The sequence below is a fragment of the Chiloscyllium plagiosum genome, chromosome 22, assembly GCF_004010195.1.
Source record: "Chiloscyllium plagiosum isolate BGI_BamShark_2017 chromosome 22, ASM401019v2, whole genome shotgun sequence".
NCBI classification, from domain to species: Eukaryota; Metazoa; Chordata; class Chondrichthyes; order Orectolobiformes; family Hemiscylliidae; genus Chiloscyllium; species Chiloscyllium plagiosum.
The window spans coordinates 405,586-428,764 of record NC_057731.1 but is presented as its reverse complement, the minus strand read 5'-3'; the positions used below and the strand labels follow the sequence as shown (position 1 = coordinate 428,764).

Genomic DNA, 23,179 nt, shown 5'->3' with positions numbered 1-23,179 from the left:
GTTGTTTTTCAGACTGGAGGCCTGTGACCAGTGGAGTGCCACAAGGATCGGTGCTGGGTCCTCTACTTTTTGTCATTTATATAAATGATTTGGATGCGAGCATAAGAGGTACAGTTAGTAAGTTCGCAGATGACACCAAAATTGGAGGTGTAGTGGACAGGGAAGAGGGTTACCTCAGATTACAACAAGATCTGGACCAGATGGGCCAATGGGCTGAGAAGTGGCAGTTGGAGTTTAATTCAGATAAATGCGAGGTGCTGCAGGACTTATACACTTAATGATAAGGTCCTAGGGAGTGTTGCTGAACAAAGAGATCTTGGAGTGCACGTTCATAGCTCCCTGAAATTGGAGTCGCAGCTCGACAGAATAGTGAAGAAGGCATTTGGTATGCTTTCTTTTATTGGTCGGAGTATTGAGTGCAGGAGTTGGGAGGTCATGTTACGGCTGTACAGGACATTGGTTAGGCCACTGTTGGAATATTGCGTGCAATTCTGGTCTCCTTTGTATCCGAAAGATGTTGTGAAACTTGAAAGGGTTCAGAAAAGATTTACAAGGATGTTGCCAGGGTTGGAGGATTTGAGCTATAGGGAGACGCTGAATAGGCTGGGGTTGTTTTCCCTGGAGCTGAGGGGTGACTTTATAGAGGTTTACAACATTATGAGGGGCATGTATAGGGTAAATAGGCAAAGTCTTTTCCTGGGGTCGGGGAGTCCAGAACTAGAGGGCATAGGTTTAGGGTAAGAGGGGAAAGATATAAAAGAGACCTAAGGGGCAACTTTTTCAAACAGAGGGTGATACGTGTACGGAATGAGCTGCCAGAGGAAGTGGTGGAGGCTGGTACAATTGCAACATTTAAGAGGCATTTGGATGGGTATATGAATAGGAAGGGTTTGGAGGGATATGGGCCGGGTGCTGGCAAATGGGACTAGATTGGGTTGGGATATCTGGTCAGCATGGACGGGTTGGACCGAAAGGTCTGTTTCCATACTGTACATCTCTATGACTCTATAAATTGGATGGCTCTTTGTGATGCACTGGTAATGTCCCTGCCTGTGAGCTAGGAGGTCTGGGTTCAAGTTCTACCTGCTCCAGTGTTGAGTGCTACTATCTCTGAACAGGCTGATCAGAAAATAGAAAAAAGGTTCACTTGAGCTGGAAAGCACATCACTGGTGGTGGTGCATAGATGAAAATGCCATGGACGATTTGATGGTGGGAAGAAAAGCCAGTCAGTTGTATGTGATAACATTTTTAGATGTTTTTTAAAAAAGACTTACTTTTAATTGGTAATTAATTCAAAAGCAAACTGATTTAGTGATTGAGGATAAAGGAGAAAACAGGTGGCACATGGCTCAATGGTTAGCACTGCTGCCTCACAGTGCCAAGGACCTGGGATCAATTCCAGCTTCGGGCAATTGTCTATGTAGATTTAGGAACATTCTCCCTGTGTCTGTGTGGGTTTCCTCCCACAATCCAAAGATATGCAGGTTAGATGCTAAATTGCCCATAGTTTACAGAGATGTGCAGGCAAGATGGATTTGCCATGGGAAATGCCGGTTTACAGGTATATTGGGTGGGATGCTCTTGAGAGGGTCGGTGTGCACTCGATAGGCTGAATGGCCAGCTCCCATACTGTAGGGATTCTAAAATTAACACTAGTGATTTTGTGGTGGGGAATAAAATGTTCAGTGGCTCGGTGGATAGCACTGCTGCCTCACAGCACTAGGGCCCCATCTTATGTGACTGACTGTGTGGAGTTTGCACATTCTCCCCATGTCTGTGTGGGTTTCCTCCGGGTGCTTCGGTTTCCTCCCACAGTCCAAAGATGTGCAGGTCAGGTGAATTGGCCATGCTAAATTGCCCATAGTGATAGGTGCATTAGTCAGAGGGAAATGGTGGGTGGGTTACTCTTCGGAGGGTGGGTGTGGACTTGTTGGGCCGAAGGGCCTGTTTTCGCACTGTAGGGAATCTAATCTAATAGCTCCTTCTAGAAAATAAAGTATCGCTCAAGCTTGAGGGCTTTTGTAGCACAGTGGTAGTGTCCCTACTTGGGTCTGGGTTCACGTCCTATAAATAAAGATTAACATTTTTACCATTGAGTTAAGAAGTATATAATTAGTGGCAAAACTCACCAATTTCTGGAACACAGATTAGTATGCATCGAACCCATACTGCACTCATTCCTGATTAGATTAGATTCCCTACAGTGTAGAAACAGGCCCTTTGGCCCAACAAGTCCACACTGACCCTCCGAAGAGTAACCCACCCAGACCCATTTCCCTCTGACTAATACATCTAACACAATGGGCAATTTAGCATGGCCAATTCACCTGATCTGCACATTTTTGGACTGTGGGAGGAAACCAGAGCACCCGGAGGAAACCCATGCAGACACGGGGAAAATGTGCATACTCCACACAGACAGCCGCCCAAGGCTAGAATTGAACCTGGGTCCCTGGCACTGTGAGGCAGCAGTGCTAACCACTGAGCCACTGTGCCATCCGTGATGAAGTGCTTATGCCCGAAATGTCAATTCTCCTGCTCATTGGATGCTGCCTGATCTCCTGTGATTTTCCAGTAACACACACCCGGCTCTGATTTCCAGCATCTACTATCCTCACTTTCTCCTAGTTGATTTCAAGAATGCCTGTCTTGAAGAAGTTCTCCTCCTCTCTCTACAAGGATCTCATTGAGTCCCTCTCTCTCATTGCACCCTCCCATGTCATCTCCTCTGCCCTGAAGCTCTTCAGCCACGTCCTGAAGCAAACTCACTGCCACAGCCGCATCTCCTTCCTCAGTGCCTGCCTTTGGAACCGTCTGATCCTGCATGGATTACAGACTACATACAGACTAACATAATTTGTACCTGAACAGGCCAACATATGTACTACAAATACGAATCCTTCAGAAATGGTTCTCCTTCCGGATCCTCCATGCACTGCCACCTACGCTCCCTAGCTCATGGCAATACTCTCCCAGACCTGCAAAGGACCTCTGCTGTTTTATATCCTCAGAAGAATTCACACACTCAAGAAATGCTTTTTCTTCACCATAGCGGACATAAAAGAATGTAAGTTAAACAAGTTCCCATGTACTTACCTCAATACTCAGGGCTCCTCAACCATTCCAAAACCTTCTCCTGGCCTCTGAAACTGCTCAATGCCATTAGCCATGCGGCCGCTCCAGCCACCACCACCGTGGCGAATGATGATGTCACTTCCAGCCCCGCCGCCCCACAGATTGCAGCCACGCCACCTCCGCGATCGCCATCCAGCCTACTACCTCCGCGATCGCTGGGGAGACAACTGCCTCCATGACCACCACAGGATCCACTGCCGCTAGCACTGACACGATACCTACCCTCCACATCACTTCTGACCCCGCAGTTGCCACTGCAGCAGCCACTTCTACCCCCAGAGGCGTCAGTCACTGGAACACCAATGACTACATCGTCGACACCACTTCCGCCCCCATGGTAAGTGTCACTTCAATTGGCGATGTCACATCTGACCCATAACCATACCCATACCCACTCCAGTGGCAGTCTCCACCCCAACCCCAGGTTTTAGCTCCCAGCCTTGCACCTTGTTTTTACTATTCCCGCAGACCTCCCCCTTACTGAGGATGAACGTTCAATCCTCAGTAAAGGCCTCACCTTCATCCCTCTACACTTCCAGATTAATGAGTTCGACGTACATTGCAATATTGAGCATTTCTTCCACTGCCTCCGACTCCTGCCCACCCACTGAGGACCCCCTCTCTCGCATCCAACATACCCCATCTACCTGGACACCCCGTGCTGGCCTGTTACCCACCCTTGACCTTTTCATTTCAAACTGTCACCACGAAATAGACCGCCTCAACCCTGTCCACTCCCCTAACCCACTCCAATCTCCCACCCTCGCAAAGCGCAGCTCTCCAATCCAACCCCAATCCTACCATCAAACCAGCAGACATGGGGGTGCTGTGGTAGTTTGGAACATCGACATCAACACCACTGGATCCAGGTGCCAACTCTCACACACCTCCTCCTACTGCGCCCTTGACCACAACCTCACCTCCCATCACCAAACCATCATCTCTCTCACCTCATCATCTCTGGGGATCTCCCACCCACAGCCTCCAACCTCATCATCCATTCCTGATGATGTTATGCCCAAAACGTCTATTCTCCTGTTCCGCAGATGCTGTCTGTGCTTTTCTAGCAACATGCTTTTGACTCTGATCTCCAGCGTCTGCAGTCCTCACTTTCTCCCATTCCTGTAACTGTTTGATAAGATAGTGTCAAAAGAGTTTTTATTTTGGTATTGATGTACCAACTTTGGAAACACTTGATCTATTGGTTTGGAGAAGTATACTCTGCACGTTTTCTGAGTCATTCCTGCCCTTAAGGTTATTCACTCTGCCTGGGAAATCTGGAAGATGGGAACGCAGTCTCAGGAAAAAGTGCCTCTCATTTAAGACTGGGATGGGAAGAATTTTCTTCACTGAGGATTTTTAATCTTTGGAATTTTCCACCCTAGAAAGTTGTGAATGTTGCAATGTTGAGTATAAAACTGAGAATAACAGATTTTTTGATCTCTTAGGGAATCAGAGGATTGGCTGGGAATGTATGGTTGAGCGATGAATATACTGAATAGAGGGCCAGACTCAAGGGCAGTTCAGTCTACTCCAGCCCCAATTGCTTATGTTTTTATATTAGGTTAGATTTCCTACAGTGTGGAAACAGGCCCTTCGGCCCAACCAGTCCACACCGACCCTCCGAAGAGTAACCCACCCAGACCCATCTCCCTCTGACTAATGCACCTAACACTATGGGCAATTTAGCATTGCCAATTCACCTGACCTGCACATCTTTGGATTGTGGGAGGAAACCAGAGCACCCGGAGAAAACCCACGCAGACACGGGGAGAATGTGCAAACTCCACACAGATAGTCACCCAAGGCTAGTATCGAACCTGGGGCCCTGGTGCTGCGAGGCTGCAGTGCTAACCACTGAGCCACCCTATTAGGTAAGGGGAAGATTTATTCTATGTCAAATGCAGGCTCTACATGGCCTGTGATTGTTTAAATGGGGACAGAGCCAAGGGAGTTTTACTCTGTATTTAACCTCACATTGTAGTACCTGTCCCAGGAGTGTTAAAGGGGACAGTGTACAGTGAGTTTTCTCTATGTAAACCTATACTGCACCAGTCCTAGGAATGTTTGATGTGGCAGTTGTTATCACTGGTTCCTGGGCAAGGGTCCCCAATTTATTACAATTCCAGATGGGAAACCTCCAAATTAAACCCCTCTCTTGGTTTGTTGCTGCAAGGTCAATTTAAAAAGGATCCCTTCCCTTCTGTTTTTCTGTCCCAATTGAAATGTTCTAATAGTTTAAAAGGAGCCAATTTAACCAGACTTCTTGAGTCAAAGAATGAGTTTATGAGCTACTCAGTGTGAGAAACAATCATAAAACATGACATACATACACACAGATTCAAAATGTGAATTGAGTCAAGAGATAAGTAGATGGCAGAACACTGTGGCCATTAAATTGGATGACAGAACATAGATCGTGGCAAGTGCTGCTGTTGGTCATGAGTAGTTAATTTTGAGATTCTTGACTGTACAAATTAGTTGACAGGTCTCTTTACTGTTCCCTTTTTGACAGTGAGTTCACTGGCTAGCCTGGCTTTCAACACTCTGATAGAATTTTTCTTTACAGCACAGGGCTGTTTAGTGGCTGTTCTCAAAAGAATGCCTTCGCAGGTCCATAAGTAATTCAGGCCTATGATCTGTTCTCCTAACAAACAGTACAGAGGTATATTCTGTATCCAACCCCCTGCTGTACTTGTCATGGGACGATTTGATGGAAACAATATAGAAGCAGCTTTACTTTCAGTTTAAAAGGGGGAAAGCTTTACTATTCATCTAATCCTATGCTATACCTATTCTGGAGGTGTTGGATGGAGACAGTCTCAAGGAAACTTTACTTTCAGTTTAAAAATGTAGAGGTAGCTTTACTCTGTATCTAACGTGATGCTGTTCTTGTCCTGGGAGAAAGTGAGGACTGCAGATGCTGGAGATCAGAGCTGAAAAATATGTTGCTGGAAAAGCGCAGCAGGTCAGGCAGCATCCAAGGAGCAGGAGAATCGATTCCTGAAGAAGGGCTTATGCCCGAAACGTCGATTCTCCTGCTCCTTGGATGCTGCCTGACCTGCTGTGCTTTTCCAGCAACACATTTTTCAGCTCTGTTCTTGTCCTGGGACTGTTTGATGGGGACAGTGTGGAGGGCACTTTATTCAATATTAAATTCTAACACTAACATCAGGGGTACAAAAAAATTGTAAAAATTCACCGAATCAATATCTCAAATTATGATACTCATATAACTAACTGAGAATGTATTAATTTAATGGAAAATCAAATGATGAACAGTTTATTTCCACTTCTCAAGCCAGAGTTGAGTTGGACCAGTTAATTTTTCAGGATTTCTCCTCAGCTTCTTTGATGCTTTCTTCTGCAGGTTTGGATTCTTCCTCTGTTGGCAATGATTCCTCATTATGATCCTAGAAGAAATGATATCAAGTGATTTCCCTGTGAAATATCAGCAAACCGTCCATCATTGTTATTATTTCTGACCCAGCTGTCTGCCAGTTACTTCACTCTGATCCTGGAGAACAATATGGCAATGCTGGAATTTATCCAGTCCACATTGGAAGGTAGAAGTTAGGGAAGGATATGGAAACTGAATAAATTTATGACCATTCAGAAGGAGTAGGTTAATTAATCAAATGATGAAGACAGGATCAATTGAGAGATGATCAGTGAGGAGGAGTAATAAATTTGGAGATGATTGCTCAGTCACTGAGGAGAGGATCAGTTGATCAACAAGATTAATTGGTGAGCAGATGATCGATCTACCAATGAAAAGTTGATCAATCTAACAGCGAGGAGAGGATTGATCTAACAGGAGAGAATCAGGTATCAGTGAAGAGAGGAGTGGATCAATAAATGAGGAGAGTCGTAATTGATTCGTGAGGAGAGGATTGGTCAATGGGAGAGAAGCAGATACCAATCAGTGATGAGAGAATAGATCAGTGAGGAGAGCATCAATTGATCAGCAAGAGACGATTGATTGATCGGTGAAGAGAGGATTAATTGATCAGTGATGAAAGGATCGATTGAAGAGTGAAGACAGGATTGATTGAACAATGATGAGTGGATTGGGTGATCAGTGAAGACGATCAATTAGTAAGAAGAGGATCAATTTATGTGAGGATCAATCACATAATCAGAGAAGAGGGAGTTGATCGATGAGTGGAGAGGATCAGTGAAGAAATGATCGACCAGTGATCAACCAGCACAGCACGGTGGTTCAGTGGTCAGCATTGTAGCCTCACAGTGCCAGGAACCTAGGTTCGATTCCAGCCTTAGGGAACTGTCTGTGTGGAGTTTGCACGTTATTCCCAGGTCTATGTGGGTTTCTGTCGGGTGTTTCAGTTTCCTCCCACAGGAGAAGGGGTAGATACTGAACAAGTATTTTGCATCAGTACTTACTGTGGAGAAGGTCATGGAAGATATAGAATGTGGGGAAATATATGATGACATCTTGAAAAATGTCCATATTACAGAGGAGGAGGAGCTGGATGTCTTGGAATGTATAAAAGTGGGTAAATCCCCAGGACCTAATCAGGTGTATCCAGAACTCTATGGGAAGCTAGGGAAGTGATTGCTGCTCCCCACACCTCCCCCCTCACTTCTCTCCAAGGCCCCAAAGGAAACTTCCATATCCGCCACAGATTCACCTGCACCTCCACCCACATCATCTACTGCACCCGCTGCAGCCGGTGTGGCCTCCCCTATATTGGGGAGACAGGCCGCCGACTTGCGGAGCGATTCAGAGAGCACCCCTGGGCCACCCGGACGAACCAACCCAACCAACCTGTGGCACAGCATTTCAACTCCCCCTCCCACTCCACCGAGGATATGCAGGTCATTGGACTCATCCACCGCCAAACCACAACAACCCGACGGTCGGAGGAGGAGCATCTTATCTTCCGACTGGGAACCCTCCAACCACAGGGGATGAACTTGGACTTCACCAGTTTCTTCATCCCCCCTCCCCCCACCTTGTCTCAGCCGAATCCCTCCAGCCCAGCACCGCCTTCCTGACCTGCAGTCTTCTTCTTGACCTCTCCGCCTCCACCCTACTCCAACCTATCACCTTCACCTTGACCTCTTTCCACCTATCACATTTCCAACGCCCCTCCTCCAAGTCCCTCCTCCCTACCTTTTATCTTCTCCTGCTGAACACTCTCTGCTCATTCCTGAAGAAGGGCCTGTGCCCGAAACGTCGAATCTCCTGTTCCCTGGATGCTGCCTGACCTGCTGTGCTGTTCCAGCAATAAAGTTTCAACTTTGATCTCCAGCATCTGCAGACCTCACTTTCTCCTCCAAGTGATTGCTGGGCCCCATGCTGAGATATTTATATCACCGATGTTCACAGGATAGGTGCTGGAAGACTGGAGAGTGGCTAATGTGGTGCCACTATTTAAGAAAGGTGACAAGGAAAAGCCAGGGAATTACAGACCAGTGAACATGACATCAGTGGTGGGCAAGTTGTTGGAGGGAATCCTGAGGGACAGGATTTACATATATTGAGAAAGGCAAGGACTGATTAGGGATAGTCAGCATGACTTTGTGCATGGGAAATCATGTCTCACAAACTTGATTGAGTTTTTTGAAGTAGTAACAAAGAGGATTAATGAGAGCAGAGAGGTGAACGTGATCTATATGGACTTCAGTAAGGCGTTTGCCAAGGTTCCTCCTGGGAGACTGGTTCGCAAGGTTAGATCTCATGGGATACAGGGAGAACTAACCATTTGGATACGGAACTGGCTCAAAGGTAGAAGACAGAGGGTTGTGACGTAGGGTTGCTTTTCAGACTGGAGGCCTGAGAACAGTGCTGGGTCCACTACTTTTTGTCATTTATATAAATGATTTGAATGTGAACATAGAAGGTATAGTTAGTAAGTTTGCAGATGACACCAAAATTGTGAGGTTTAGTGGGCAGTGAAGAAGATTACCTTGGAGTACAATAGAATCGTGATCTGATGGGCCAGTGGGCTGAGGAGTGGCAAATGGAGTTTAATTTAGATAAATGCGAGGTGCTGTATTTTAGAAAAGCAAATAGACCAGGACTTATACACTTAATGGGAAGGTCCTGAGGAGTGTTGCTGAACAAAGAGACCTTGAGTGCAGGTTCATTGCTCCCTGAAAGTGGAGTCGCAGGTAGATAGGATAGTCAAGAAGGCGTTTAGTAAGCTTTCCTTTATTGGTCAGAGCATTGAGTATTGGAGTTGGGAGGTCATGTTTTGGCTGTACGTGACATTGATTGGGCCACTGTTGGAATATTGCGTGCAATTCTGGTCTCCTTCCTATTGGAAGTATGTTGTTAAACTTGGAGGTGCCGATGTTGGACTGAGGTGGACAAAGTTAAAAATCACACAACATCAGGTTTGTTTGCTTCCAAATAAACCTGTTAGACCATAACCTGGTGTTGTCTGATTTTTAACGTTGTGAAATCTGAAAGGGTTCAGAACAGATTTCCAAGAATGTTGCTAGGGTTGGAGGATTTGAGCTATAGGGAGTGGCTGAGTAGGCTGGAGCTGTTTTCTCTGGAGCATCAGAGACTGAGGGGTAACCCTTATAGAGATTTATAAAATCATGAGGGGCATGGATAGGATAAATAGACAAGGTTTTTTCCCTGAGTTGGGGGAGTCCACAACTAGAGGTCATAGGTTTAAGGTGAGTGGGGAAAGATATAAAAAGGATCTAAGGGGCAACCCTTTCACGCAGAGGGTGGTGCGTGGAAGGAATAAGCTGCCAGAGGCAGTAGTGGTACAATTGCAACATTTAAAAGGCATCTGGATGGGTATATGAATAGGAAGGGTTGAGAGGGATATGGGCCAAGTGCTGGCAAATGAGACTAGATTAGGTTGGGATATCTGGTCAGCATGGACAAGTTGGATCGAAGGGTCTGTTTACTGTGCTGTCCATCTCTATGACTCTATGACACATTCTAAAGATGTGCAAATTATGTGGATTGGCCACGCTAAATTAATCATAGTGTTCAGAGACGTGTAGGCTAGGTGTGTTAGCCATGGGAAGAACAGGGTTACAGGGATAGGGTTGGGGATGGGTCTGTGTGTGTGTTGCTCTTTGGAGGGTTGGTGTGGACTTGTTGGGTTGAGTGGCCTGTTTCCACACTGTGGAGGTTCTACAAAAAAAAATGATTGACCAGTGAAGAGAGGATTGATCATTTAGTGAGAAGACAATAGATCGATAATTGAGGAGAGGATTAATCCACTTGCTAAGGATCCCCTTCCTCAATGATTGATCAGTGAAGAGAGAATCAGTCGATGAGGAATGGACCAATTAGTGATGAGAGGATTGAACAATCAATCAGTAAGGAGAGGATCAATGAATCAGGAAAGGATTAATTGATCAGAGGAGAGAAGGTCAGTCAGTGGAGAGGATGGACCAATCAGTGAGAACAGGATCAGCAATCGAGGAGAGGATTAACCAGTAACGGGACAAATGATAAATCATGAAGGAGAGGATCAAACATAAGGAGAGGATCGATTGTGCAGAAAGGAGAGCATCAGTTGTTCAGCGAGGAGAGGATCGATTGATCAGGGAGGAGAGCAACAATGAGCAGAGGATCAATCAATCAGTGAAGAATGGATCAGTGAGAATTGATTGATCTGTCAGTAAAGAAAGGATTGATTGGTGAGCAGTGGACCGATCCATGTGGAGCAGATCAATCATTGGATAAAGGATCAATTGATCAGTGATGAGCAGATCAATGAGTGCAAAGGGGATCAATCTAACAAAGAGATGATTAATCTCAACATTGAGGTGAGGATCAGGTATCAGTGTAGGAGATCAGTCTGAAGCGAGAATTGATCAGTGAGGAAAGAATTGGGTAATCAGTAAGTAAAGGATCAATCAACAATGAGGAGAGGACCTCATTCACTGAGAGGATTGATCAATCAGTAAAGGGAGTACCAGTGAAAAGAAGATCAACCATCAGGGAGATGATCAATCAGTGAGGAGAACTTTGTTCAATGAGGAGAGGGTCAATCAATCAGTGATGAGAGGAAAGGAGGAGAGGATCTGTGAGAAGAAAAGAGAATCGATCAGCAAGGAAAGGGTCGATCAGTGAGTTAAGAATTAGTTAGAGGATCAAACGGTGAGGAGAGAATCAATCAATTTTGAAGAGCAGATCTAAGAAGAAAGGATTGATTCATCATTTAGAAAATTGATAAATAAATAAAGACAGGATCAATGAGGATACGAAAAAAGCAATTAGTGAGGAGAGGATTGCCCAGTGAGAACAGCAAATAAGTGATAAAAGGATCTCAATAAGGAGATGAATCAGTGAAGAGAAGATTGATCAGTGAGGATCGATTCATGAAGGGGGTATCAGTGAGGAGAGGATCAATCAATCATTAAAGTGTGGATCAATCAGTGAAGAGAGGATCAGTTAGTGAGAAAGGATAAAATCAATCAATCTGTAAAGAGAGGATCACTTAGTGAGGACAGGATTAATCAATCAAATCGGTGATGAAAATATCAGATATCAAGGAGAAGATCAATCATTTGATCAGGAGAGGATGAAGTTACGAATTTTGTCTGTTCAATTATTTTTGGGACTTTGTGAAACAAAGCACATCTTGATGTAAGATGTAGCAAACCTGGAGGTTCATCAGTGCCAGATGGTAAACAATTTGACATCATCTGTTTTATGAGATCTCTCTTATTCCTGGTAATCTTATTGATTCTAAGAGTTCATGTGCTTTAGTGAATCAGATCAATTGAAGGTTATCTGTCTATTCAGGGAACAATTGCAATATTGTTTAAGATCCTCCATGCTACGGTTTAAATCTAAGATACATGTCTAGCCTTATTTTTAATGAATAAAATTTTGCTTTAGCAACCATATTTGGTTTTGAACTGTCTTAACATAAACTAGCTTAACCCAAGTTAAAATATGAACTTCATATAAACAACATGCTGTTTTATAACATCTATAAGGCCATCAGAGAACTTTTTTTTCCATTCATTGTAGGGATGAGGACACTGCTGGCTGGGCCAGCCTTTACATATATCCTTAGGAAGATAGTGATGATCTGTTTTCTTGAACCACTGCAGTTAATCAACATGATATAGGAACCCCACAGTGCTGTGAGGGAGGGAGTTCCAGGATTTTAACCTTCATGACGCAGAAGGTAGTAATACATTTTCAAGTCAAGATTGTGTGACTGTGAGGATCTTGCAGGTGGTGGTTGTCTCCTGTATCTGCTACCCTAGTCCTTCCATATGGTGGAGGTAAGAGATTTGGAAGGTGCTGTTGAAAGCCTTGGTGACTTGCTGCAGTTCAGTTTGAAGATAGTACATATTGCTGTAATTGTGAGATGGTGTTGAAGGGAATAATGGTTATTCTGGGAGTGCCAATCAAGCGGGCTGTTGTCGAGCCTCTTGATTATTCAGCTGCTGACCATATGCATTGTAGATTATGGACAAGCACTGGATAGTCTGTAGGTGATTTACTTGCTGTAGATCTCCCAGCCTCTGACTTGCTCTTATAGTCATCGTATTTATTTGACTGGTGCAGTTCAGTTTCTGGTCAATGGTAACCCCCAGAATCTTGATAGTAGGGCAGTGTGGTGATGGTAATGTCATTCATTGAATGTCACGGGGTAATGTTGATGTTCTCTTTGAATCATTTTGATCATTGCCTGGGATTTGGTGTGGTATGAATATTACTTGCCACTTATCAACCCAATATTGGAAAGAAAATTTGACCATGGAAGAAGATATTACCACAGGAAGGATATAAATGATTTGGAAGCATTTCAGACATTTACCAGCCTAATGCCTGGGAAGGGCAGATTGTTTTATGACAAGAAGTTGGTTGCGCTGGGCTTGTAACTTCTGAAGTTTAGACAAGAAATGACTTGATTAAAACTTACAAAATCCTGAGGAGTCTTGGCAGGGTAGATGTGGATAACTTGTTTCCTGTTGTGGGAGGATCTAGAACTAGTGGTCGTCCATTTATGATAGAGATGAGGAGATTTATTTTTCTTTCAGAAGGCAGTGAGACTTTGGAATTCTCTTCCTCAGAAGATGGTGGAAACAAAGTCTGAATATTTTTGAGGCAGTCATGGATAGATCCTTAAGTAAGGAGTTTAAAGATTATCAGGGGTAGGCAAGATTATAGAGTCATCAGATCAATCACAATCTTTTTGAGCAACAGAGCAAGCTTGAAAGACTGAGTGACTTATCCCTGTTCCTAATTTGTAAGTTTACAGGTGGCCAAAGGTTGTGCACAGTGATAGTGTTTTAAAGAAGTAGAAACAAGCCATCGTGGTCATAGACAGAAGCTTATTTGCAGACTTGACCGGATACCAAGATTGTGAATAATATGATTCAGACTCACAGACAGTTGCCAGGAAGAGGGATGGAGTCATTGGTTAGGCAAAAGAATTTGTATTTGGGACCGATGATGTCTTAATCTTTTTAATGTTTACTTGCTCATCTCATATTGGATGATGGACCAGCATCATGACCAATTAAAGATACAGTAGTGGTCAAGAGAGATGGTTAAAGAAAGATCCTTAGTGGTTACCAGCGGTAACGATGCAGAAGAAGGAGAGAGGCTATAGTAAAGTGATTCACTGGCTACAATTAATTAGATAACAATGTAACCAGGTGAGAACAATCCTCCCTGGCTGAAACAATGCTCTTAGATAATCATTTGTATGTATAAGCTATGGCTAGCACAGTCCTCAACCATTCAACACACAGAATTACTAACCACTGCTCCCTAACATTTCCAGTCTCCATTCACTTACGCCATGCCTAAAACAGTCCTATCATTAATTGCTTTCCTTTCACCCTTCAGGACTTTACAAAGTTTCTTTGTCTACAAGTAACCTCCAACACCTTGACCTTTTCATGTGTTTTTTGGACTTCAAAGATAGGTTAACGTGGTTAGAAAGGAAGTTGATTGAAGTTAAATGAGGTTCATGATATGAATACAAATAAGTTACTCACCTCCATTGCAAAAGTTGATTCATCTTTCTCTTCCACAGTTTCAAGTTCAGGTTCCCCAAACCATTCAGGTGGCACTAATGAAGATGCACTTTCCACAATAGCATGCTCAGAAGTCTAATAAAACAAGACAGGTTATAATCAAGGAGAACCAGAAGAAAAAAGGGAGAGGAGTCATGTAGGAAGGGATGATACAGCGAGATGTACCAGAATAGAGGAGAGAAATTTAAAATGAAAAAGAGAGCATAACACATGAGAAAGACCCTGAATGAGACAAAGGAGAGAGAAATGGAAAACAGAGGCCATGATGAAATAACAAAGAAAGAAGGAAAAAAAGAGATGAGAATGAACAAGGATAAATAGAACAAGACAAACCAGAGTGAGAGGAAAAAGGAAGGTGTAAGAAAAAGAGAACATAGGAGAAAAAGACAGAACAAAGAAACAAAGTTGAAAGGGAAGAAAGTAAGAAGGAGCAATCATAGAGACAGAGGAAGAGGTAAAGCAGAGATAGATGAAGGAAATGCACAAGACAGCAAGAGAGATAGGCAAATAAAAAGAGAGATAAACCTGAGAGAAGGGGAATGGATAAAGAAATGAGAGAAAGGATAAGACATAGTTAAACAGGTAAAGGTGAAAGTCAAAGTAAAGCAGATAAAGAAACAAAAATACATATTTGAATGCTATAAGATTTGGGAGAAACACAAAGAGGAGAGATAACTAACCAAGGCAGAGTGAAAAGAACACAGAGAAGATTAGGTGGAGATCAAAAATCACAGGATGGCAGAATATCACAACCATGTCTGTGCCAGCTCTCTGCAAGAAAAACTGAGTTAGACCTGCACTCTTACATTTTCCCAGAAGCATTGCAATGCTTCTTTTCAGATAAAGATCCAATTCCCAATTGAAGACATCCACTGAATCTGCCTCCATTGCACTCAGGGCGACAGGGTGGCTCAGTGGTTAGCACTGCTGCCTCACAGCGCCAGGGATGGGGTTCGATTCCTGTCTCGGGCGACTGTCTGTGTGGAGTTTGCACATTCTCCTGGTGTCTGTGTGGGTTTCCTCCGGGTGCTCCAGTTTCCTCCCACAATCCAAGTAAGATGAATTGGCCGTGCTACATCACCCATACTGTTAGGTGCATTAGTCAGAAGTAAATATAGGTTAGGGAGAATGTTTCTGGGTGGGTTACTCTTTGGAGGGTTGGCGTGGACTTGCTGGGCTGAAGGGCCTGTTTCCACACTGTAGGGAATATAATCTAGTCTAATCATTGCTTTCCAGATCCTAATCACTCTCTGCATAAGAAACTGTATTCTCCTGCTTCTCGGATGCTGCCTGACTTGTTGTGCTTTTCCAGCACTGCACTCTTGACTCTGATCTCCAGCATCTGCATTCCTCATTTTCTCCTAGTGTGGCTGATGTGGCTGGCATTATCAGTGTCATGGGCACACTATCATGGGCAGTGTGCTCACTGTGGCCAGTTCAGTTGCTGCTTTCAGTTCATTTAGCATGGTTATGACAGTCGGTGCTTTTAGCTTGGTCGTTGTAGTCATTGCATTTGGCACATTTCAAACTGTCAAAGCCTTTTATGCAGCCAGTGTGGTCAATGCATTCAGATTGTTTGTATAGTCACCATATTTAGCAAGTCAGGGTGTTCAATGTGGTCAGAATTGTTTGTGTAATCATCGTGGTAAGAGTGCTGCCTGTCACATGATGAAATGGAAGCCAGTAATTAAATAGATTTGTGTTTAGATTCTTTGCTATGAATAGTGTCAGGGAAAAATGTGAAAGAACGTAGATGATAGGACCAATGGAATGAGAAGGGAAAAAAATCAAATGGATCACAAACAAATATGGAGGCAAAAGAGAAAGTTCAGAGAAAGAATGTGAAAGAGGCAGCAAATTTATAGGAAAAGAGGTAATTAAATGGCAGTAAACAATCTGGAAAAGAATGGAGTCAGAGTGAAAGGAGGGAATGGGACAAAATTAGAGTGGAGCTTTATTACAGGAAGATAGGGTTAGAGAGAGGGCAGGCATGAGAGAAAGATGGGAAGTCTAATGAAAGTGTGGCAAAGGTGGATTCTGAAGTGAGCTGGAACAGGAGAATCACAGACAAAGAGACAAAAAGTGGAGCAATGGAAACTGTCCTCCTTGTACATATTTCACTTTCCCTAAAGGTATCCCAAAGATTCACATATCTGAAGCCCTTCCTCCTACACCAGCTCTGCAGCCATGTGTTCAGCTGCACTTGCCCTCTGTTCCTTGCCTCACTAGTCCGTGGCACTGGTAGCAACCTGAGATTACTACCCTGCTTGTCCTGCCTTTAGCTTCCAACCTAACTCCCTATTTTCACTTTTCACGTCCTCATCCCTTTTCCTAGCTATGTCATTGGTACCGATGTGTACCACAACTTCAGGCTGCTCCCCCTCCCCCTTAAGAATCCTGTAGATTTGATTTGAGACATCCCTGACCCTGGCACCCAAGAGGTAACATACCATCCAGAGTCTTGTTTGCGACCACTGAATGTTCTGTCTGTTCCTTTAACCATTGAATCGCCTATCACTATTGCTCTCCTATTCTCCTACAACGTCCCTTCTGAGCCACAAAGCCAGGCTTCGTGCCAGAGACCTGACTACTGTGGCTTTCCAATGGTAGGTCATCTATCCAAAGCAGTATACTTATTACTAAGGGAACAGCCACAGGGGTTCCCTGCACTTTCCCTCTCTTGACGGTCACCTAGCTACCTTTATCCTGTAACTTAGGTGTGACTACCTCCCTATAATTCTTCTCTGTCACCCCCTCAGCCTCCCAAATGATCCGAAGTTCATCCGCTTCAACTTCAGCTCCCTAACGCAATCTGTGAGGAGTTGGATTTGGGTGCACTTTTCACAAGCATGCAACTGCCCTAGCTTCCACCTCATCTGCTCTTAATTGCCAAAAGAGATTAAGAAAAACCTTGCTTTACCAACCCTCCACACTGTTTTTTTTTTGTTAGAGGAGGGCAGGTGTAGTGTTGCAGGTAAGCCATTTTACAATAATCAACATGGTCACCAGTACAGATCCCACATATTTAAAACAGAGTTCAAATTCTCAAATTGTCCTGTCATGATTGTCCCTTATATCAAGAATTGAGGGCACGCTGCATTTCATCAAGGCTGGAGTCAAATGTAGCCAGAATTGCTGGGAGTTGATTATATGGCCATGTGAGTTTTGTAATCCCACACACTCACAGTGAACAAACACAGGCAGTGAGTAAAGTTCCGATGTAGCATTGACCTGCTTCTCCATTTCCTGCAACTCCTTAGCTTGTTTTTCCTTCACTGCGTCAAGAGCAGCCAGAATCTGAAGCTGCTGTTTTTCAAGCTCAAGATTTGCTTGCTTGAGCTTCTGTAATGAGAAAAGAAAATAGTTCTCGTTGGATCACTCAATTTTGTTTATGATAAATATCTTCTATGTTTAAAACTAATTTTATGCATTGTAATACAATTCTTCAAAGAGTCATAACTTCATAATGAAGCCTTTCAGCCCATCACATTTATGCCAGCTCTCTGTGCAGCAATCCAGTTAGTCACACTCTCTTCATACCTGTGGCTTTGCACTTCTATTTCCCTCAAATACACATGCAATTTCTTCTTGAAATCACTGATCATCTCTGCACCCGCTGCCAATGTGGACAGCAAGTACCAGATAATTACCAGTCATTCCATTAAAAGCTCTTTCTCTCCTTGCCCAAAATCTTAAATCTACATCCCTTGTAAACAGATTTTCCTGGTTTGCCTTATCCAAACCTGTCATAATGTTATACCCTCTATCAAACCACCACACAATCTCCTTTGCTCCAAGGAGAATAAACTCAGCTCTTCCAACCTAACCCATAGCTAAAATACCGAAGTTCTGAACTATTAATCCCCTAAAAAGTGATTGAAAACCATTTTTAAAAATCCTATTAATAGGAGTGATAGGTTTAACAAAGACAAGCAATATGATAGAACCTAGAAATATCACCTGGAGCTGAAGCCAATATGATTGGGAAGTCTTAGTGGCCATGAACAAACTAGAAGTTAATATAAGATGCCACACACCAAGAACTACAAAGATGGAGAGAACTTGGGATGTTCATGGAGATACCAGATCTGTGGTAACAACTAACAATATTTTTATTCATCAATTGTTCTCTAATCCTATCAGTCTTACCTAACACTCTATCATAATGAATCTGAACTCTCGTTATCACACTTTTGAAAGCCTGCCACTTATCATCGGCGAACAGTCTACTCCAATCAACTTTAGAAAGTCCTTGTCTAATGCCATTAAAATTTGCTTTACTCCAATTCTACAAAATCATATTGGATTCTTAAGGGACTGATGCGTCCCCTCATGGAAGAGTCTAGGACCAGGGGCATAGACTCAGAATAAAAGGGTGTTAATATGATCCGATGTTCTTGATGTCCACTTTACTGTATTTTCCATGTAACCTGCAATTTCTCTACTAATCAAGACTCTATTTATCTCAGCCTTAAATATAGGCAAGGACTCTGACCCTGCAGTTCTCTATGGCAAGTAGTTCTAAAGACTTGCGACTGTCTAAGAGAAGAAGTTCCTCCTCATCTCAGTCTTAAATTGGTGCCCCTTTATTCTGAGACTACGCCGTCTGGTCTTGGACTCTTTCATGAGGGGAACCATCAGCCCCTTAAGAATCCAACACATTTCAATGAGATAACCTCCTAGTCTTTTAAGTTCCAATGAATAGAGTCCCAAACTGTTTAATCTTTGCTTGTAATACAATCAAAAAGTGTGGTGCCGGTCAGGCAGCATCCAAGGAGCAGGAGAGTTGATGTTTCAAGCATAAGCTCTTCATCAGGAATCCCTCCATATTGGAGATTATCCGAGTGAACCTTCTCTGAACTGCCTAAAATGAAATGATATTGTTGCTTGAATAACGGGACCAAAACATCCAGCATTTCTCCAGATGTGGTCTGAACAGTACCCTGTACTGTTGCAGTAAGATTTCCCTATTCTCACACTCCAACTTAAACTAAGGGCCAACATTCCTGTGGCCTTCTTGATTACCTGCTACACATGCACAGGTACTCCCATGTCCCTTTTGTATTGCAGCTTTCTGCAATTTTTCTCCATTTAAATATATACTGTTCTTTTGTTCTTCCTTTCATTATACTCCATTTCCCAATTTTTTTTAAAAAAAGCCTTTATTCCCACTTGCTGTTTCCAACCCATCAGTCAATCCTCTATCCACACTAATATATCACCACTAACTCCATGGGTTCTTATGACTTAACCTTTTGTGAGGTATCTTGTCAAATACCCTTTGGAAATCCAAATACAACACATCTACTGTTCTCCCTTTATCCTTGCTGGCTGAGACTTCCTCAAAGCACTCTAATAAATTAATCAAACACACTTTCTCTTCCATGAAGGCATGATGACTCGGTTTGATTAGATTATGATTTTCCAAATGTGTTGCTACTACTTAGAATCACAGAGTCATAGAGACGTACAGCATGGAAACAGATAGAACATAGAACATAGACATCGCCCTTCAATTTGTAGCTATGCCCCCTTGTAATACCCGACTCAATACGCGCGACAAGGTTCATACTGTCGACCCTATCTCACCCCCTAATCATCTTGTACACCTCAATCAAGTCACCCCTAAACCTTCTTTTCTCTAGTGAAAACAGCCCCAAGTGCCTCAGTCTTTCCTCATACGATTTTCCTTCCATACCAGGCAACATCCTGGTAAACCTCCTCTGCACCCGTTCCAGTGCCTCCACATCCTTCCTATAGTATGGCGACCAAAACTGCACACAATATTCCAGATGCGGCCGCACCAGAGTCTTATACAACTGCATCCTGACCTCAGGACTCCGGAACTCAATTCCTCTACCAATAAAAGCCAGTACGCCATATGCCTTCCTCACCGCACTATTTACCTGGGTGGCAACTTTCAGAGATCTGTGTACATGGACACCAAGATCCCTCTGCTCATCCACACTACCAAGTATCCGACAATTAGCCCAGTACCCCATCTTTTTGTTATTCTTCCCATAGTCCTATAGTCCAACCTGTCCATGCTGACCAGATATCCTAAATTAATCTAGTCCCATTTGCTAGCACTTGGCCCAAATCCCTCTAAACCCTTCCTATTGAGAAACCCACCCAGATGCCTTTTAAATGCTGTAATTATAATCCTCCACCACTTCCTCTGGCAGCTCATTTATACACGCATCATCCTCTGCATGAAAAAGTTGCCATTAGGTCCTTTTTAGATCTTTTTCCTCTCACTCTAAACCTATGCCCTCTAGTTCTGGACTCCCCCACTCCAGAGAAAAGACCCGGAGTCGTTAAGGTGAAGGGTACTTCAATTATCCCATTTGCACTGAAGAAAATGGGGGAGGAATTAAGTAACATCACCATCTTTAGCAAAGTTGCATTAGACAAATTAATGGGAGTAAAGGCAGCTAAGTCCCTGGCCATGATGGCTTGCATTCTATGATCTTAAAAGAAGTAGCTACACATATAATGGTTGCATTGGTTGTAATTTTCCAAAATTCTTTGGATTCTGGAGAAGTCCCAGAGCATTGGAAGACTGGCAATTCACATAGGGAGGCAAAAAGTAGATAACTATAGGCCAATTAGCCTAAAATCTATTGTTGGAAAATTATTAGAATTAATTATTAAAGAAGGATGTTGCCAGAGTTAGAAGGATTGAGCTAGAGGGAGAGGCTGAATAGGCTTTCCTTCGAGCATCGGAGGCTGAGGGGTAACCTTACAGAGGTTTATAAAATTATGAGGGGCATGGATACGGGGTAAATAAACAAGGTATTTGTTTATAAACAAGGTATGAAATGAGCTGCCAGAGGAAGTGGTGGAGGCTGGTACAATTACAACATTTAAAAGACAGATGCAAAATATCTGTTTATACAAACTCCTCTGCCTTGTTCCCTGTAATTATTTCACTGATTCATTTTTTAAGGGCCTATGTTAACTTTGACTCTGACTTCCTTTTCATATATTTAAGGAAGCAATTATTGTCAACTTTTATATTCCTTGCTAATTTGTTCTCATAGTTTCTTTTCACTCTCTTTATTATCCTTCTAAACTTCCTTTGCTGGATGCTGAATTTATCACAGTCTTCAGAGCTATCACTGACTCTTGCCTCCTTATAAGCTTTTTCTTTCAACTTTAACTTTCTTGGTTAGTGATGGTTGGTTTATCCAAAAGCGCAATGTCAGTTTTCACACATAGTCTGATGACACCCAGCTTTACCTCACCATCCTCTCTCTCAATTCCTCCATTGTCTCTGAATTATCAAATCACTAATTTGAAATCTGATGCTGAATAAGAAGATATTTTTGTCATCTGATAATTTGTAAGACTGAAACCGTTGTTTCTGCTGCAACTCTATTCCCTAGCTACTGACTCCAATACTCTAGCAGTTTGAGACTAATCAGGTCTTGCAACCTTAATGTCACATTCATTTTGGAGTGACCTTGTGTCCTTCTATTGGTGCAATCACTAAAACTGCCTGTTTTCACCTCCATAACATAATCCAATTTCACCTCAGTCTGAGCTAATCTGTTTTTTAAATCCATATGCCTTAGCTACCTCTTGACTTGACAATGCAAAACCGCCTTCGTTGGTGTCCCACATTCTACCATCTGGAAACTTGTGGTCACCCAAAGCTCTGTTGCCCATGTCTTAAATTGTATTAAGTCCTATTCCCCTATCATCCCTGTACTTTCTGACTCCATTGATTTCTTGTTCACTACTGTTCTGATTTTAAACTTTACATCCCTGTTTTCAAATTGCTTCATTACTTCAAAGAAGAAAGAAGAGTACAGCACAGGAATAGGCCTTTCAGCCCACCAACCTGTATAATCTAAACATCTTTTGTCTCCACATAGTCTGTTTACTTCTATTCCCTGCCAATTCACATATCTATCAAGATGCCCCTTAAATGTTGCTATTACGTTTGCTTCTACTACCTCCTCTGGCAGCACATTCCTGGCATTTATCACCCTCTGTGTAAAAAAAACCTGCCTCTCACATCTCATTTAAACCTTTCCCCTTTTCCTTAAATTTATGTCCCCTTGCAATTGACATTTCTACCCTGGGAAAAAGACTCTGACTATTCATTCTATTATAACTTTGCAAACTGCTATCAGGTCGCCCCACGGTCTTTGACATTTAAGTGAAAACAAACCCCAAGTTTCTCCAATCTCTCCTCATAGCTAATACCGTTCAGACCAGGCAACATCCTGGTACACGTTTTCTGTATCTCTCCAAAGCCTGCAAATCCTTCTGGTCGTGTGGGGTGACCAGAACTGTACATAATATTCCAAAGGTGGCCTAACTAAAGTTCTATATAGCTAGAACATGACTTGTCAATTATTATACTCTATGCCCCAATCGACAATGGCGATATTCCTTCTTGTGTTGCCAATTTCAGGGAACTGTGGATCTATACGCCTAGATCCCTCTATATATTAATGCTACTAAGGGTTCTGCATTTATTGTATACTTCCCTCCTGCTTTAAACCTTCCAAAATGCATCACCTCACATTTGTCCAGATTAAACTTCTCCACCCAAGTCCCCACCTCATCTTGCCTTGTTCTATAACCTCCTTCAATTTGACAAGCCTTTGGGTTATCTGTGCTCATTTAAATCTGGTCTCTTGTGCACCCTGATTTCAACTGGAGCATTATTGTTAGCCATGACTTGAGCTGCTTGGGCCTCCAAGCACTTGGATACCCACCCTACATCTTTCCACCATGAGACATTTTATTAAAGGTGCTGCATAAGCATCCTGTTGTTTGAGGACAGCTTGGTTCAATTGGGCCTGTATTCACTAGAGTTTAGAAGGATGAGTGGAGTTCTGATTGAAACAAATAAAATTTTAACAGGGCTGGACAGACTAGATGGAGGGTGGATGGTTTCCCCTGTTTGATGAGTCTATAATCAAGAGACTCAGTCTTTGGATATGGTGTAAACCATTTTGGATTAAAATGACAAAACATTTCTTCACTGTCACTGTCACATATAGTCACTGAATATATGGG

At 43.0% G+C, this 23,179-nt stretch overlaps 1 protein-coding gene across 3 annotated transcripts in view; it reads right to left on the bottom strand.

Annotated features, from left to right (window-relative positions):
* Window positions 1-6,231: 6,231 nt before the first annotated feature.
* The window catches only part of dydc2 (DPY30 domain containing 2), a 31,081-nt gene continuing 14,133 nt past the window's right edge, over window positions 6,232-23,179 (bottom strand). For all 3 annotated transcript variants that reach the window (XM_043712240.1, XM_043712242.1, XM_043712241.1), the window contains exons 4-6: window positions 17,375-17,485; window positions 14,105-14,218; window positions 6,232-6,549 (exon numbers count right to left, since the gene is read on the bottom strand). In XM_043712240.1, the coding sequence (XP_043568175.1) occupies window positions 6,466-6,549; window positions 14,105-14,218; window positions 17,375-17,485 (309 nt within the window). In that variant the 3' untranslated portion in view covers window positions 6,232-6,465. The remainder of the gene's footprint in view (window positions 6,550-14,104; window positions 14,219-17,374; window positions 17,486-23,179) is intronic.